Source organism: Pezoporus wallicus, unplaced genomic scaffold (genome assembly GCF_028554395.1).
Source record: "Pezoporus wallicus isolate ANWC-B61680 ecotype Strahan unplaced genomic scaffold, APGP_CSIRO_Pwel_v1 contig_8725, whole genome shotgun sequence".
NCBI classification, from domain to species: domain Eukaryota; kingdom Metazoa; phylum Chordata; class Aves; order Psittaciformes; family Psittacidae; genus Pezoporus; species Pezoporus wallicus.
This window is the reverse complement of record NW_026638227.1, coordinates 244,213-260,180: the sequence shown is the minus strand read 5'-3', so window position 1 is coordinate 260,180 and position 15,968 is coordinate 244,213. Positions and strand designations below refer to the sequence as shown.

At 45.0% G+C, this 15,968-nt stretch overlaps 1 protein-coding gene across 1 annotated transcript in view; it reads left to right on the top strand.

Moving 5' to 3' along the window:
* The window catches only part of MYO1D (myosin ID), a 111,614-nt gene that overhangs the window by 23,095 nt on the left and 72,551 nt on the right, over positions 1 to 15,968 (top strand). The window contains exons 2-11 of the mRNA XM_057410036.1: positions 5,392 to 5,600; positions 6,450 to 6,543; positions 7,255 to 7,420; positions 8,957 to 9,010; positions 9,936 to 10,031; positions 10,378 to 10,494; positions 11,590 to 11,793; positions 12,844 to 12,989; positions 13,073 to 13,187; positions 13,876 to 14,046. Of these exons, the coding sequence (XP_057266019.1) occupies positions 5,392 to 5,600; positions 6,450 to 6,543; positions 7,255 to 7,420; positions 8,957 to 9,010; positions 9,936 to 10,031; positions 10,378 to 10,494; positions 11,590 to 11,793; positions 12,844 to 12,989; positions 13,073 to 13,187; positions 13,876 to 14,046 (1,372 nt within the window). The remainder of the gene's footprint in view (positions 1 to 5,391; positions 5,601 to 6,449; positions 6,544 to 7,254; positions 7,421 to 8,956; positions 9,011 to 9,935; positions 10,032 to 10,377; positions 10,495 to 11,589; positions 11,794 to 12,843; positions 12,990 to 13,072; positions 13,188 to 13,875; positions 14,047 to 15,968) is intronic.

The following is a 15,968-nucleotide window of genomic DNA, read 5'->3' as shown; positions in this document are numbered from 1 at the left end:
CTTTCTGCTCCCTCCGCACAGGAAAGGAGTGGTGCAGAGCACGCTGAATGGCATTTCCTATTTTGTTCAACTGGCAGCATCTGAAAGCTGGATCCATGCAGTACAACTGCAACGAAAATCTTCACCTGTGCACTAAATAAACTTCAATTCCTATTTTTCTGTCCCTCAGGATAGATCAAAGCATTGTAGACATGCGTATTCTGGGCTGTGATAGACTTGGATTGTTCCCAGCGCAGGGAGGTAACACTGACTGGACAGTTTTCTGCTCTCTTTTTTCCAAGTACAGAATATTTTAGCTCTGGTTCTGCCAACACAAATCCTGTTTATCTGAGTTCTCTTGTGCTGAGGATGGTTTGCTGTAATACAGTTTATGAGCAACTTACTGAAAGACTTAAAAGTCATTCTTTTCCACTTGACAACTGAGTTCATTGCAGTTTACCTAGAATAAAGTCTTTACGTTGCCCTGAAATCTTAGCAGAGAGACCTGGTGTGGCATATAAAAGGCACAATTGTCTGACACACACAGCGTGTGCTTAAAGCAAAGTCATCTCACTTCCCAAAGTAGAATAGTTGTTTGTGTCAGCAGAGCTGGCTATGTAGTCTTACGTTTAAACCCAGGTAAATACAGTTTCACTGCCAGAAGTCTACTTAAATTCTCTTCCTTAGTTAACACATCCCAAAGGCCCATTGTTGACTATCCATGAACATGAGTTTTAATCAGATGTCCTTGTGCCTGTTTGCAATAAGAACAGAGCCAAAGCCTGCAGAAATGGGGTTTAAATATGTATATATTTGGTGGTAAAAAATAACTTAAGATCTATGCATCCCTTTGGGGGAATAACCCAAACCACACAGGGTGTTTGCAACTGGAAAATGAATTGTGCCTCTTCACACACCAGAGGTGTGCAGCTGCTGGATCCTTCTTCCCATGCACAAAGGAGGGAGGAAGAAAAGCAGTATGCTCATAGGAAATGTTTCAGTTTGTGCTTTGGAGTTACTGAGTAAGTTAGCAACCGGTAACAGTTTGAAACCATCAGCTTTTATTCTGTTAACTTTGAGGGGTACTGGGTTTGCTGTTGGCTGTCAGTGCAGGCTGGTGCCTCTGTAGCGCTCCTGTATCTGCCCTGAATTACTGGAATTATGCTTTTCTTGTTAACAGTTCCTTTCCTGTAAGCCCCTGCTGTACGGTGAAATGAAGGCTGTCTTCAGCTCGTGGCTGTGTTGTGACTTGTGCAGATGTTCTGTTTCTGGAGCATCTGTGTAGCATTGGGAGCAGGGAGGGGTGAGAGGAACGAGCTTTACTGAGCACCTGCTGCTGCTGCAGGAAAGCTCTCGTGTGTCTGCGTGGAGGTAAAGCAGAATGGGATGTCAGTCTGGGAGCAGTGGTGAAAGGGGTAGTTCCAGCTGAGAGAGGGTCTTTTCCCAGGACAAAATGCTCCACAATGCCAATAGCTACACTTAAGCTCTCTTCAAGTAATAGCAAATGAGACAGCTGGTGACCTAACATGATTTTTCCAGCAGTTGCTCTGCTCCTCAGACATTAGACAGGTGGAGGGAGAGATGGTAAATGTGTTCCTAAGGCGCCGTGGCACGCCGCAGCCTGGGATCTCTCTGCAGACAGATTCCCTGGAAGCTGGCACAGGTTACCTCAGTGTGAGCTCAGTTCTGGGCACAGCAATAGTCCTGCAGAGCTGCTGTGAGCCCCATAAGTTTCTGTTTATCTTTCAGTACTGAGGAGTTAGGATGTAAATGATTAATCAGAAATCCCCTGTCTGGTTTGAACTGCAGCAGTTGAGTGGGGATCGCATGGTTGGTGCCTCTGTGCAACGGGCTGCATGCTGCAGATGTTGGTTTGCGTTATGGGTTCCAAGTGGTGCCAGCTAGCTCTTTATTTGTACTGAGTGTATTTGAAGTTGCATCATTTCCTTGGTAAGAGCAGTTTTATTTTTGACTGGAGTGTTTGTCAGGTGGGAGAAATCCTAAATGTGAGTGCTCTCTGGTGGTGAAGATCTCTGCTTCACTTTGCTGATTTCTGCCGTGTTTTCCAATGGCAGTGGGATGTGAACATGGGATGTCTGGATTTTAGGATACATGTTTTTTTATCAACTCCCTTCCCTAAAAATAACAACTACAAAACAAAGTAAGAGCCTTTTTTCTTGCCCTGGCAGTCATCTTTCTTAGGCAACAATTTCTGTCTCTTTAGATAATTTCTGTGACTTACTGGTTTGTAGTTTCTCATTATCAACTGATGGTTGAACAAGGTAATAAAAACTGGTATTCAAAACTTCTCACGAAAGAGCTGATGTTCCTCCTCAAAAGAACACGCAAGGATTAAATACAGTGACTTTGCTTTTGGCTGCTGAGCTAGTGAAAGATTCAGAAGATACTGATACAAGTTACTCAAATAGAATCATTGCAGGAAAGTCTTTTCAGTGTCACAGCACAAGATGATGTGATTTTCCTGATAAGTCCAAAACAAGGTTTGGCCATGGGGGCAGTGACCCTCAGCAGTAGGTACAGGGGTTCCTTTTATCAGGTGTGCTGTATATTGCTTTTAATGACAGAAAACCAGTTCTATGTGAAGGATTACGCTGTTCTTTATGTTGATGAGCTTTCCCTTGATGGAGTGTGATGCCCAATGGATGAGCCTTTCCCAAAAGCCCTGGGTGGCTTTGTCCTCTGGTTTTGTGACCCTGCCGTGCAGAAGAATAGCAAATCTAACACAGCTTGTACCTCCCAGCTCGGACTGCTGCTGTCGGTTGTTTTCTTAAGTTTTCATGAGTTCTTCTTGGGCAGGGAAGGGCAGGAATCTCACGCCGGAGCAATGCAGCCAGGAAAACAGCCTCTGCTGTTCTTGGCCTGTTGCTGTGCTGAGCTGTGCTGACTGATGAAAAGAGGCTTTATCAGAAAGGAGGGGAGAGGAGCGACAGCTCCTTTTAGGATTATCTGAGCACAGCTCTGGGACCTTCACTCTGGTGCAAAGAAGTAAAGAAAAATGAATAGAGAGGTAAATGTGGGTGTCAATTGTTCATAAACTCTGTATCCTTAAAGCCAAGCTTGAGGGCTGCCTGTTTGTCGAGCCCAGAAATGCATCCCTCTCCTCATCCCTCATCTCCATCTGCCTTTTGCCACAGATTGAATCCACAATTTGTCAGTCTAGTAAAACCTTCTAAAACTTGACTTTGAGGCCAAATGTGAGCTCTGTTGTCAGAGACCTGTCAGGGAAGAAAAAGAAAGCAAGCAGTATGTCAAACCATTGCACATGTTGGTGTTGCAGCAGTGACCCTCCAAAGCTGAGCTGTGCCCTGCTCGGGGCATTTTGGAGGATCCAGCTGTGGGGCACAGACAAATCTGGAGGTCCTGCTTATGAGGCATCTGGGGCCACTGAACTGCCAAGGGAAGAAACTTAAACTGTGCTCTGCTGCTGGAAGTTTACATAATTCATTACTTAAGGAAGAGGTCAAAGTATTGGGTACTGTGGTGGTGACTTGGCACAACACTTCAGTAGGGAAGTCTTACTATCTTTTTCTTCTCAGCAGCTAAAACTCTCCCCCTCAACCTCCCTGTGCTGACCATGAGCCTTCAGCCATGTGTCTGGCAGTGTGGTAGGGCTTAAAACCTCATCCAGAGGCTGCTGTAACTTTATTACCATCACTAATAGTGCCCTTGGTCTTGGTTATGTGCTTGCTGTGCAGAGACTTTTGGAGAGCAGTCTGTGTTCTCCACTGGGCAAGCGGCCCTTTTTGGATGTCCTGTCTCCAAAAAGATGGGCAGGATTCTGCTGCGTTTGATGTCCTTGTAACAGTTTCTATTACATCCTTATGGCCCAGTGTGATTTGATCTCCTTAATAGAAATGGGATTGTGTGTGTCTGGTTTTTCTTGAGCTCTCCTGTGTCTATGTAGAGTTCCTCGTGCTCCAGAGAGGGCAAGAGATGAGCAGCCTGGTATCCGATGTCTGCACCATGCGTGTCTTCTGCCTGTTTGGGATCTTTCAACTACCACCATTCCCAGTTGCTTTGTGCTTCAAAGAATTCAAACTAGGGGTGGCAGATGACAAAGACTGAGTGTGTGAGACTTTCTGGGGACCTGAATCTGCCTTAAGAAGTGTGCTATGATTTTGTATTTCACACCAGCCTTCTGTGCTGGTTGCTTCATGTTGTGCAGTGCACTACCCTTCGTTTTTGTTACGATAGTTGCTGAGCTGCAGTCGGCATTGGTAATTACAATGGCTTTAGCACTTCTAAAACAGTTTTTATAGCTTTCAAACAGCATATATGGCTAAAATAAAAAATCTCTTTGTATTTGAAGCTCACTTATGTCTTGGCACATGTGTATCAGGACTAACTGCAGGTAAAACTGAAAGACATTTTGCAGTTGCTGTGTCTCTTGGTGAAGTCTTTCTGGAGAAAACAGGAATTAGAAGCAAAATCCCTTTTAGGAAGTGGAATACTGGCTGCTAGATTGGATTTCTGGAGTTTTATTACACCTGCTAAAAGCCAACACTGCCAAGATGCTGCAGGAAATTCTCCAGTGGACAATAGGAAATGTCAAGCCTGTCACCACATGGGGGTGGTAATAAATTCCGTAAAGGAACGCTAGAAATTGCGGAGTCCCTCAAGGCTTAGAAAGGCCCCTGCCCTCGATAAGAGGTGGTGTAGTGCCATCTAATGTTGTAAGATTTAAATACAAGGCGCAGGCAGGTATTTAATGGTAGAAATGACACCGTTTGCCTGTTGAGTTCTGAATCTGCTGTCATCCTTTCTCCTCCTGAGAAGCAAAAGCTGTACAAATCCTTCAGCCATTAATCTGAAATTCCCTCTGTGCTCTCCTGCTAGATAGCTCAGTGAAATGGGAATTCCTTTGGAAACAGCTTTTAGCACTTTTTAAAAAACAAATGTCAAGTTATTGTCTGTCTTATTTGCAGAAAGAACACGAAAGACCAAGTAGGGCTTAGGAAAAGGGTAGTTTTATGTTGTTTCCACATGTTCTCACAATGCTTTCTCTTCTGGTTTAGCAGCAGTGGTGATATCAAAGTGCTTTCTTGTGCAGATGGTGGAGTGGAAGGTAATGGCGAGAGCTGTAGGGCCATGCTTTCCTTTTCGGCTTGTATCTTGGTTTGCTATCTTCCAAATGTGGTTAGATCTTGAAGATTCAAAGGGAGCCCGAGTTCTTAGTGCTTGTAACATCAGAGCTCTACGTAGTACATTAACGTGCCCTCTGGGCCACGTGGGTCAGCTCATGTCCATAGTAAATGCTTTATTGTGAAGTTTCAGTGGGGTGATGGATTCAAGAGTTCACCTGATGAAATAATGGTAATGGCAGCTGCTTGGAAGCCATGTTCTGATCTCTGTGTCTGATTCCCTTTTCCCCTTCTGTCTCCTTCCTGGTAGGTTTGAAAAAGGCCGGATTTACACATTTATTGGGGAGGTGGTTGTTTCCATGAATCCTTACAAAAACTTGAACATCTATGGGCGGGATACGATTGAGCAGTACAGAGGAAGGGAGCTGTACGAGAGGCCTCCTCACCTCTTCGCCATTGCTGATGCCGCTTACAAGGCGATGAAGAGGCGATCCAAAGACACCTGCATTGTCATATCAGGTGAGCTGAAGGAGCTTTGCATGAGGATGAGCACTTTGTGAAATTCTAGGCAGCAGCAGAATGATTTGGCTAATGGCAGCATTTCATAAAAGAAAGCTTCATGAATTTTAAAACTGCTTATTTGCATCTGAATCTGTCTGTGGAGACCTTAACAATTATTTCTAGTCTAATTCAAAAGCTGGTGTCAGTCATGAGCTTAACCTGTGCATGCAGAGTGATAACTTGCACATTCTCTGCTTACCCTGCCTGGGTGAATGGAGGTCAGTGCGAGCATGGCTCCTGCCTCTTTAGAGAGCTGCTGATTTTTGTCCCTCAGATGACAAGCCGAGGTTTTGTTCTCTGTTTCGATGGCCAGACTGGTGATCCGTCGTGGTCCAAACAGTGGGAGCAGGGCTTGTACCATGAACAGTCGCTATCTGGATCCTGGCACTTCATTTCCGTGGTGTTCCTGTGCTTCAGCAGCTCTGAAAAGTGAGCAACCAGAGCTGCTATGCTCAACAGTAGCCTCTTGTGCTGCAGCTCCCGGAGCTGCTGCTGGCCAAGCCTCTGCATGCCCGTCCTTCTCCTCTAACAATATTCCTTTTGATTCTTGGTGTCCGCAGGCCTTTTACCAACCTTACATCTTAACTGCTTCTAAGTCAGCAAAGCAGCAACAACCAGGCAGGTGATGGCTGTATTCAGAAAAGTATTTGTGTGCACTTTGCGTACGAAGTGCACACAAATAAAATTGCTTTAGAAAATCCAAGCAATACAAAACCCCCAAATACTCTGGAGTAGAATTAAGAGATGCTGTTCATTTGCTTTGCTATTTTCCATTTGCTGTGTCACCTGTTGTGTTTATGCCCTCAGGTGAAAGCGGGGCTGGCAAAACTGAGGCCAGTAAATATATTATGCATTACATAGCAGCCATTACCAACCCAGGGCAGAGGGCTGAGGTGGAAAGGTAAGGGCTTTGCACAGAAATAATGAAATTGTTCTGTTTGTGGGTATCTTTCTGTGGACTTTCTGTGGCTGAGAGAGCTGGGCTGGTTCAGCCTGGAGAAGAGAAGGCTCCTTGGGGGAAGACCTTAGAGCAGCTCCAGTGCCTAAAGGGGCTCCAGAAAACCTGGAGAGGGGCTTGGGACAAGGGCCTGTAGGGGCAGGACAAGGAGAATGGCTTTAACCTGCCAGAGGGGAGACTGAGATGAGCTCTTAGGCAGAAGCTCTTGCCTGTGAGGGTGCTGAGCCACTGGCACAGGGTGCCCAGAGAAGCTGTGGCTGCCCCATCCCTGGCAGTGTTCAAGGCCAGGTTGGACACAGGGGTTTGGACCAACTGGCTGTAGTGGAAGGTGTCCCTGCCTGATGAGCTTTAAGGTCCCTCCCAACCCAGACCAGTCTGGGATTCTATGGTGGTGAGCACCATGTTATTAGATGGTCTCTTGTACTAATTAGATGCTGATTTTTATGGCATTTGCCTGACTTCTTCAAATCCCTTTTAATTGGGACTTTTACAATATTGATTGCTAAAATCACATGGAAAAGTTTATTTTGAAAGTTTGAACTTTTCCATCAAAGCCCATCTCTGCTGGAGAAATGCCACAAAAAAGGATTGCCATGATTTGGATATGTAAGTCTGGACTTATCCTGTTCTCTTTTCCATCCATCTATGTTTCAGAGTGAAGAACATTCTGCTGAAATCCAACTGTGTGTTAGAGGCCTTCGGCAATGCCAAAACAAACCGGAATGACAATTCCAGCAGGTTTGGGAAATACATGGATATCAACTTTGATTTCAAAGGAGACCCAGTAGGGGGGCATATCAATAATTACTTACTAGAAAAGGTAAACCACCCTCACTTCTAGAGGCTTTTGTGTAGTTACCTTTGTAATGCGTGTTTTGCCAATAGAAAGGCCTTCCAAACATGGTGTGTCAGCAGGTGACATGAGGGAAGAGAAGCTCCTTCAGTCTAAGGCTTCATTTTGCCTCAGGAGTAACTGAAATGCTGTTGAAGCACTGGCAATGCCCCCTTATTTTACCACCCCCACTGTTAGAGCTGACTTTCTAAGAGACTAGTGTTCCTCAAAAGCCTATGGGCACATAAGTGTATGTGCTTTGTTTCCAGAACAAAAGCTGAGATTAAATTAAGGTCTGCAAAACTCCTTTGTAAGTTCCCCCCACTGAGATCTCAGTGATGAATAGAAGCAGCCAATACGTGGGGCTTTAAGTAGCGAGGGTAGGGTGAGGAGTGTTCTTCTGGAATAACCTTGTGTGATCTTTTGGGAACTTTGGTTCTATCTATTCCAGTGATCCTGAGCATAATTGGGTTTTTCATGTCATTCAGTGGTGTCTGAAAACATTGGAATATGTAAAACTCCCCAGAGAAGCTGGGCATGATCTATTCACAGCTCTGCTTATGTGAGAGACACGTCTGGCTTTGATTTATCCCTTTGACTGCATCTGCTCACAACATGCTTTTTTGTTTGTGGTTTTTTTTTTTTTTACTTTTCCCTTTATTTCCCTGAAGTCTATATTCAGAACGCTTTATGTTAAGAAACGAAACAACAAACCCAAACATTTAACATGTGATACTCTAATGCAAAAAAGGGGTAGGGCTGCAGCTGCAGTGGCTTAAATCCTCATCCTTTATTTCATATTCTTGACTTCTACCAAGTTAAATTGGTTTCCATTTTGAAAGCAGTTGAGGTTCTGGTCCAAGCAGCAGCAGTTACCAGACAGTGATTTTTTGCACTTTGCAGGAACACACGCAGTGTCGTTCTTCCTTGTTCAAACTTGTAGCATGAAATAAGGTACCGTTGCTTGACTGAATTTCTGCTGCTTATTCATGCTGTTTTACACTGATTTGGAATGAGTGCTCTGAAGATGGACCTATGGCCTCCTCCCTAAAACAGGGCCCTTTGGTAGAGAGAGCATTTGCTCGTACAGCGGTTGGGTGCTGCTGCCCAGCCTGTCTTGGGGCTGTAGAAGTGGTTACCCTAACTATGTCCCATGGAGCTTTTAATTGCAGTCCTTTTATTTTCATTCCCAGCAATTAAATAACTCTTGAACTAAAATGACATTTTATTTGACTCTTCCATGAAAGCAATTCATGGAAGAGTGAAATTCCAATTCAAGTTGCCCCATGTGACTGGAAGTAGGACATTGCAGCTGTTCCACAAGCTGGTCTTTCTGATCATAGACTTCCATCTCCGTGGTCACATGTAGCTAATGGTGCCTGTTACAGACTTCCCAAGAAGTAAGGTTAGTTTGGGGGTGTCCTGGCAGTGGTGAAGCGAGGCGTTGGTGGCTGAGGAGAGGTGGCTGGGAGGCAGGATGCCCGTGTCCAGGAATACCCACCTCTGTATTCTGTTTCCCTGCAGTCTCGTGTGATTGTGCAGCAGGCGGGAGAGAGAAGCTTTCACTCTTTTTATCAGGTCTGTATTGGTTTGCTGACACAAGTGACTTTCCTCACCTTTCCCACATGACGCGCAAAATATTTAAAGCCTTCACCCCCTTTGTGAAGGGTTCCTTTGTTGTTACATCTTGGGTGAGCTGAGGTTCTTGAGCTCTTTGACAAGGCCTGGTCTGGGGAAAGGAGCATGGGAAGATTTATTTTCTTCTATCCTCCAGTCCCGTATTAACACATTTGTAAACTTAAAAGGTGGCTAACTAAACAAATCTGGTAGAATACTGGACTTTGACTCAATGTTTTATTTGTAATAACTCTAATCCCTCTATTTTCTCTTGAGGATTTTAGTCCATATGGAAGTAATTTTATGACACTGAGGTGGCTTTCTTTTGTGTGTGTGTGTGTGTCTTTTTAATGTCTTTTGTATTGTATAGTGGTTCCCTTGTGTGTCCTTTCGGGGAAATGGTTGGCCTATTCCTATAACCTATTGGTATAACCTTTATTCTCAGTTTTGCAGTAAGGCAAACACAGGTTTGTTTATTTTCCCCCTTACTCTTTACTCCAGGATGCGTGTTAGCACCTTTGTGATTCATGTGCCTTTTATGTGTTGGCAAGCCCCTGTGAATAGCAGTAGTTGTGCTTGCCAAGACACAGCTGTGGCATGTCACAGATGGAAAAGTGTCTGCTCTGTAAAGAGGTTCAGGATGAGTTTCTAAACAGTTGTGTCACCCAAAAGGACAGTCATTTGGGAAACCACTTGCTGATGTCAGAGCCCTACAACGATGCAGACTGTGTATTTTGCACATGTTGTGCTGTCACTCCAAATGCTGCTTCTATAGCACTAAGTTGATGATTTCAGGATTTTGCTTTTTAAGCAGATGAATAAGAAAGGGAAAAAGGAAGGATTTTATTTCTTTCATTCACCTTTTCTTAAACTGCTCTTTGTGCAGCTGCTCCAGGGGGGGTCTGACCAGATGTTACGTTCTCTGCATCTACAAAAGGATGGGTCTGCATACAGATACATCTGTCCTGGAGCACAGATAAAGGTGAGGGTGTTGTTAATGAGTCAGGGGTAACCTGGCTTAAAATTGTAAATGCTTCTTGGTATACTCAAAGTACTGCTGAGCTGGCAGAAGCTGAGACCAATATCTGCAAGACGAATATGGAAAAGTGACATCAGTGTGCTATTTGCAATGGAGTTTCTGGCCCTCAGAGACAAAGTGTGTGTGTACATGTACATACTGCATTTGTGTCTGCTTATAAAAAGCAGGAAAATGTAGTGGGAGAGACATCACCTTTGTACGTATTTCCCATGAACTTGTAAAAATCTTTGCTTTCTCTCAGCTGACTTCCATTAAGTCACTCATGTCCCAAACCTCTCTTTCCCCTCAGTGTTCCATCAATGATGGTGCAGAGTTCAAAGCAGTAGCTGACGCCATGAAAGTGATAGGCTTCAAGCAAGAGGAGATTGAGACTGTCTACAAAATTGTGGCTGTCATCCTTCACCTGGTGAGCACTCTGCCTTCTGCAGGTAGGAGTAGGCTGTTCTTCAGTAGGGGTCAGGGCACTTGTGCTTCCAGCAGCTCCAGTTCCCTTGCTGCAGAAGAAGTTGGAAGATCTGTTGACTGGAAAACTGTATACAGTTTACAACTGAACTGTTCCAGTGGTGAGTGAGGCTCCTGGACAAAATAGGCACTTCAGTAATGATGGAAGTTGACATTTATTCCTCCATATTCCAGATCCCAAACCAGACATACTGTCATGTACTGGAAGCTATTAAATGTTCTGAAAAGGACTTGTGTAGGTTTGGCAGTGAGGGGGTAGGGAGCTCTCACCTCATAGTCCTTCTGCCCCCTTTTGCCCTCATACCTGCCATCACCACTGTGGTTTTGCTGGGGAGATGGTGCTTCACCTGTGGTGGAGACTTGAGCGCAGCCAGATACAGGAGACCTCTTAATCCTCTGTGTTCTGATGCTGAGGAAATCCTTCCTTCACTTGCATTCTCCTGGGACCCACAGAGCCTCCCACTCTCTGCAGTGTCCCTGTAGCTCAGCTCTTGTGCTTCCTTGAGGAGAGAGGCACTTCAGGCAGGCAGGATGAGGAAATTCCCAATTCTTCCTCCTCCTTGGGGCAGTAGTGCCCCAGTGCTGGGTCAGGAGTAGAGGCAGAGCAGAGCCAGGCCATGCAGGCAAGGGGTGAGAGCACCCAGTGCAGTGGTGTTGCTACTTATTCCTGGCACTTGCAGGTGTGCAGTACCAGCTCTGCTGTGGCAGCTGCTGTCAGTCCAATCCCATTAGCACTGTTCATTGATCAGCTTTCCTGGAATATTCACATTGCTTTGGTGGGAAGTAGCACTGCAATAACAACTGCAGCCTCATGCTTCTGTGATGAGCTTCAGTGAAAAGGAAACATTCCATCCAGTGCTTGATACTTCATGTAATTCCCATGGCTGGACTCTGAATCTTGAGGCAGTGTTTGATATAAGTTTTTCCCAAACCCTGAGCAGGAATGCTTTGCTGTGAGTCAGGCTTTGCTGCTCCCACTGATGTTGGAGCTCTGTGTGGCTCTGCATGGCCAACCTGAGTTTCCTGGTGCTTCTTGCAGGGGAACCTGAAGTTTTCTGTGGATGATGACATGCCTGTGATCGAGAACAGCAAGGCTGTGTCCATCATTGCAGACTTGCTCTCAACAAAATCTGACATGGTGGAGAAGGCTTTGTTGTTCAGAACTGTAGCTACAGGTCGGGATGTCATTGACAAGCAACATACTGAACAAGAAGCCACCTATGGCAGAGATGCCTTTGCAAAAGTGAGTTTAAATCTCCTTTCTCTGCATCCAGTTTTGTATGTGATAGTAACTCAAATGCATTTCTTCTGCTTTTGCCTTTTGATTGAGTTGTACTTGGTGTTCAGCATTGAATTGCCTGTGGAATTGAACATTTTTCAGTGCTCAGGTCCCAGTAGGACTCCTGGGTGATCCATTGAGTACAGTGCTTGCTGAGACATGGGAAGTCTGTGGTTCGTGTGGATTTATTCCTGAATGTATGTGTTTCTGTGTTCTATAGGAGGGTTGCAGAGCAGCACCTTCCCTGGCTCTGAGACAGCCTGACCCCAGCCAGCAGAGGGGAGGGAGCTGCCAGCCTGGCTTGCTGGTCCCTGCAACAGGAACCCATTGTACTGAATGTTTTGTGCAATGTGATTCTGGAGTTCATTTAGCAGTTGAATTCAGAGAGCAGAGAGTGGAACACCTTGAGCTCAAGTTGGAAACCCTAAGTGCTTTCTGGTTTTGCAGAGGATACTGATGAGAGGAGTGACAATTGTCCTTCCTTTGCTAAGAAACCAAGGGAAGATTAGATGAAGTGATGAAGATCCTTGGTTATTAACTTGTTCTCTGAAGGTTGTGTGTTTGTACAGCTTCCCAGTACATTTTGAACACAGAGACTTCAAAGATACCTGTGCCTATAGAACATTTTCAGAGTTGAACAGGAATATTTTCCTGCCATTGTGTTCAGTTGTTACTGTTGTAACTGACCTCTCACTCACTTGCTCTTCAATATTGTTAAGTAATTCTTAGAATGGAAGTTATTAGGCAGCTGAAAAGCAGACTGGAATCAACTGAGGGGAGCTGCTGTACCTACCGACCTCACTGAGGCCGAGGCTGCAACTAAATGAGTTTGAGAAGAAAGACAAGAAACACTTTCTTTATGTCAGTACTGTTCACTTTGAGCAGAATGTTACCTGGAGCTGTTGTGTGGTTGGGGCAGCATCTTGAATTAGGCTTTGTAGCACCACGTGTTGCATTTACCAGAAAGAGCTACAATGGATGTAGCAGAACTCCTTAGTGTCTGTTCCCTGGCAGGCAATCTACGAGCGCCTCTTTGCTTGGATCGTGACACACATCAATGATGTGATTGAAGTGAAGAACTATGACACTACAGTACATGGGAAAAACACAGTCATTGGAGTCCTGGATATCTATGGCTTTGAAATCTTTGACAATAACAGGTGAGCTGTTGCTGAGACGCAATTAGGTGCCTTCCCCGTTCCCACAACACTCATGCTGTTTTTTTTCCTTCTGTTTTTTGCAGCTTTGAGCAATTTTGCATTAATTACTGCAATGAAAAGCTACAGCAGCTCTTTATTCAGCTGGTTCTAAAGCAGGAGCAGGAAGAGTACCAGCGAGAGGGAATTCCCTGGAAGCATGTGAGTAATTTGGCAGGGGAGAGAGAGGTTGGTCTGAGGGCAGTGTACCAGCATAAGGTCCAGATCTACAGTTGCTCTACGTGTAGACTCCTGTTGAAGTCAATAGGCCATGTGTGCCAGCTGCACTGTCAGACTTGCTATCTGGAAACCAGGCTGCAGCAGCTCACAATTAGCACACTTCTTTTTTGCTGTGGTGTGGGAAAATGAGTGACTCCAGGTCTGATTTAAAGCATGTTTGTGGCATCTCTGTGATGCCACACATGTCACTGAGCACTTCTGCTCTGAGTGCTTATGTATGTTGTCTGCTTGTAGATGTTAAAGTGTGAAAATCTTCATTTCTCCTGTTCAAGTGCCTTTCACAATGTCAGTTTTCACTGGGGTGACTGTGCACATCTGAATTTCAAAAGACACCTCAAAGTGCATTCTGTCACAGTTGACTTTTAGCAAAGGTCTCAAGATTTATGTGAGGTGTTTGAAAAATCTCCTTCTCTGCTCTGTGGTGTTAAAGAGTGGCTGGCTTGATTCTGAATTAGTGATGGGCATACTGAAAGCAGCTTCCTTCCCCTCTGAATGGTGAGCCCTGTGCTGTCAGTCAGACACATGGTACCTTTTCTTCAGAGGCCAGCACTGCTGTGGCTCTTTGTTTGCTACCCAAATCACAAATTTACCCATTCCTTGTTTGTTACAGATTGATTACTTCAACAACCAGGTCATTGTTGACCTGGTAGAGCAGCAGCACAAAGGGATCATCTCCATTCTGGATGATGCCTGCATGAACGTTGGAAAAGTTACAGATGAGATGTTCCTCGAGGCTCTTAACAACAAGCTAGGGAAGCATGCTCACTTCTCCAGCAGAAAGGTAACTCGCTCTTTGTACCATCAAGCCTTCCTTTCCTGTGTGGTACCTTTTCTAGTTTGAAGGTGTAATGGAATAAGTAAAAATGGTTCAAAGGAAAAGCCACTTGAAGGGTGGCTGAGCTGGAATCATGACATCAAGTATGAAACACAGTGCCTGAGAGCTGCAGCAGCTCCAGACCATGGAGCTGGTCTGCGTTTAGGTCACCTCTTGCAGCCCCATTCCCAGCAGAGGGAGCTCCAGCATGTCCAACGTGAGATTAGTTTCATTCCAAACATAAAAGCAGCGTGAGTTTGTGTCTTGACATATCATGATGTCATCTGTGGCCAATGGATGTGCAGCTTGAGCACACGTGGTGCTCTGCCCAGGCTGCTCTAAAACATAGTGACAGTGAAATTATTCACACTTCTGCAGGATCACTGAGGGGTTGGTGTTCAGTGCCATTGGCCGCACAACACATTTGTCTCCTCTTGCTGCTATGAGCATTCGGGCCCCCAGCCTTGCTTTAGCTTTGGTAGAATGTACAGATGAAAAGGCTTTATTTATTCCTGGCTTGGCAGCATACTGAAATCATGGTCATCAGCCTGATTAATCACAGAATCAAATAAAGACCTTTAATTTATTGATGTCTCTCAGCTCAGAAACATTTGAAATGCATCGTTGGGAATGCTGATCACCCCCTTCTTCCTTCCACCCCAGCACAATGTTTTATGTAGGTCAGAAATACAAAATTAGCATGATTGTGTAAGATCTGTGCTAAAGGCTGCTCCAGGGAGGCTCAGTATAAACAGTAGGTCTGGATGTGGCTTGTTTGGGTAAAGGCTGGGATGGGAATAGAATAACCACTGCTCTCTCTCAGCCATGGCTTTCCCAAAGTGCCCTTTAGCTGCAGCTCACCTGACATCTCACCTGCCATTGGCAAATGGGCACCTTGCTCAGGGTTAGCTTAGGTTTTACTGGCTTAAGCAGGAGACAAGTTAGGTACAGTGTGTTGTGAATTCAATACAATGAACCCTGGGGGGATGAAGTCCTAAATCCTCCACAGTGGGGTCATGTGGGAAGTGGTCCAGCTTCTGGAGCTGTTTAGTCAACAGATGTAAGGTGGTGGAGAAGGGAGTTCAGTTTCTGATCTGTCCTTGGTCCCATGGCTGCAAAGGTGAAGTGGTTCCACCATGGAGAGGGCAGGAAGTCCTTTGATGCAGTGGGGGAAGAGGGCTGAATTTCATAGGGTATATGGGATGCTATAAACTGAAAATTCCTAATGAATCTGTTTGAGTCCTTATCTTCAGGAGCTCTTGTGCAGCATAGGAACCATTAAACGAAAATATTGCCAGTTGCAGTGTCCCTCAGCAGGAGATGGCATTGTCAGAAAACTGCACAGCCTGAGAGGGGAACAAGCCATACCGCTATAAATAATGGTGAGGGAGGGTATGATGTATCTTCTTGGCTTGCTAATTTCTAGTTCAGATCAATACAGCCTTGAAAAAATTGACCCATAAAACTCTCTGCATCATAACTATTTTTCCCCCTCTTGTGTCTTTGCAAGTGTCCTTTACTGTATCTAAGGGGTCTTCTTCCACCCCATCCAGAACTACTGTAGGAAACCTGAGCTTTCCAAGCCAACCTCTTCTAGCTTGAATTAAACTGAAGGACTTGATTTCATCATTTGCTTTTGTAGACTGTCTGGCTACTATAAAGCTCTGCATAAATCAAAGCTGTTCCTAAAGAGTTAAAAGTGTGTGCTGATGTGTTATGGGACTAGCTCCCATCTTTCAGCCTGAGTTAATGCTTCGCTGCTCCCCTGTAGAGCATGTTGCACACTGTCTCCATGTGGATAAGTTCTGATGGGCTGCTGTGCCCTAAATAGTAGTGTTCTAGTTAATGCCATGTATGTCTGGTCTGCTGCTGTCTGCTTGGTTGTCCTG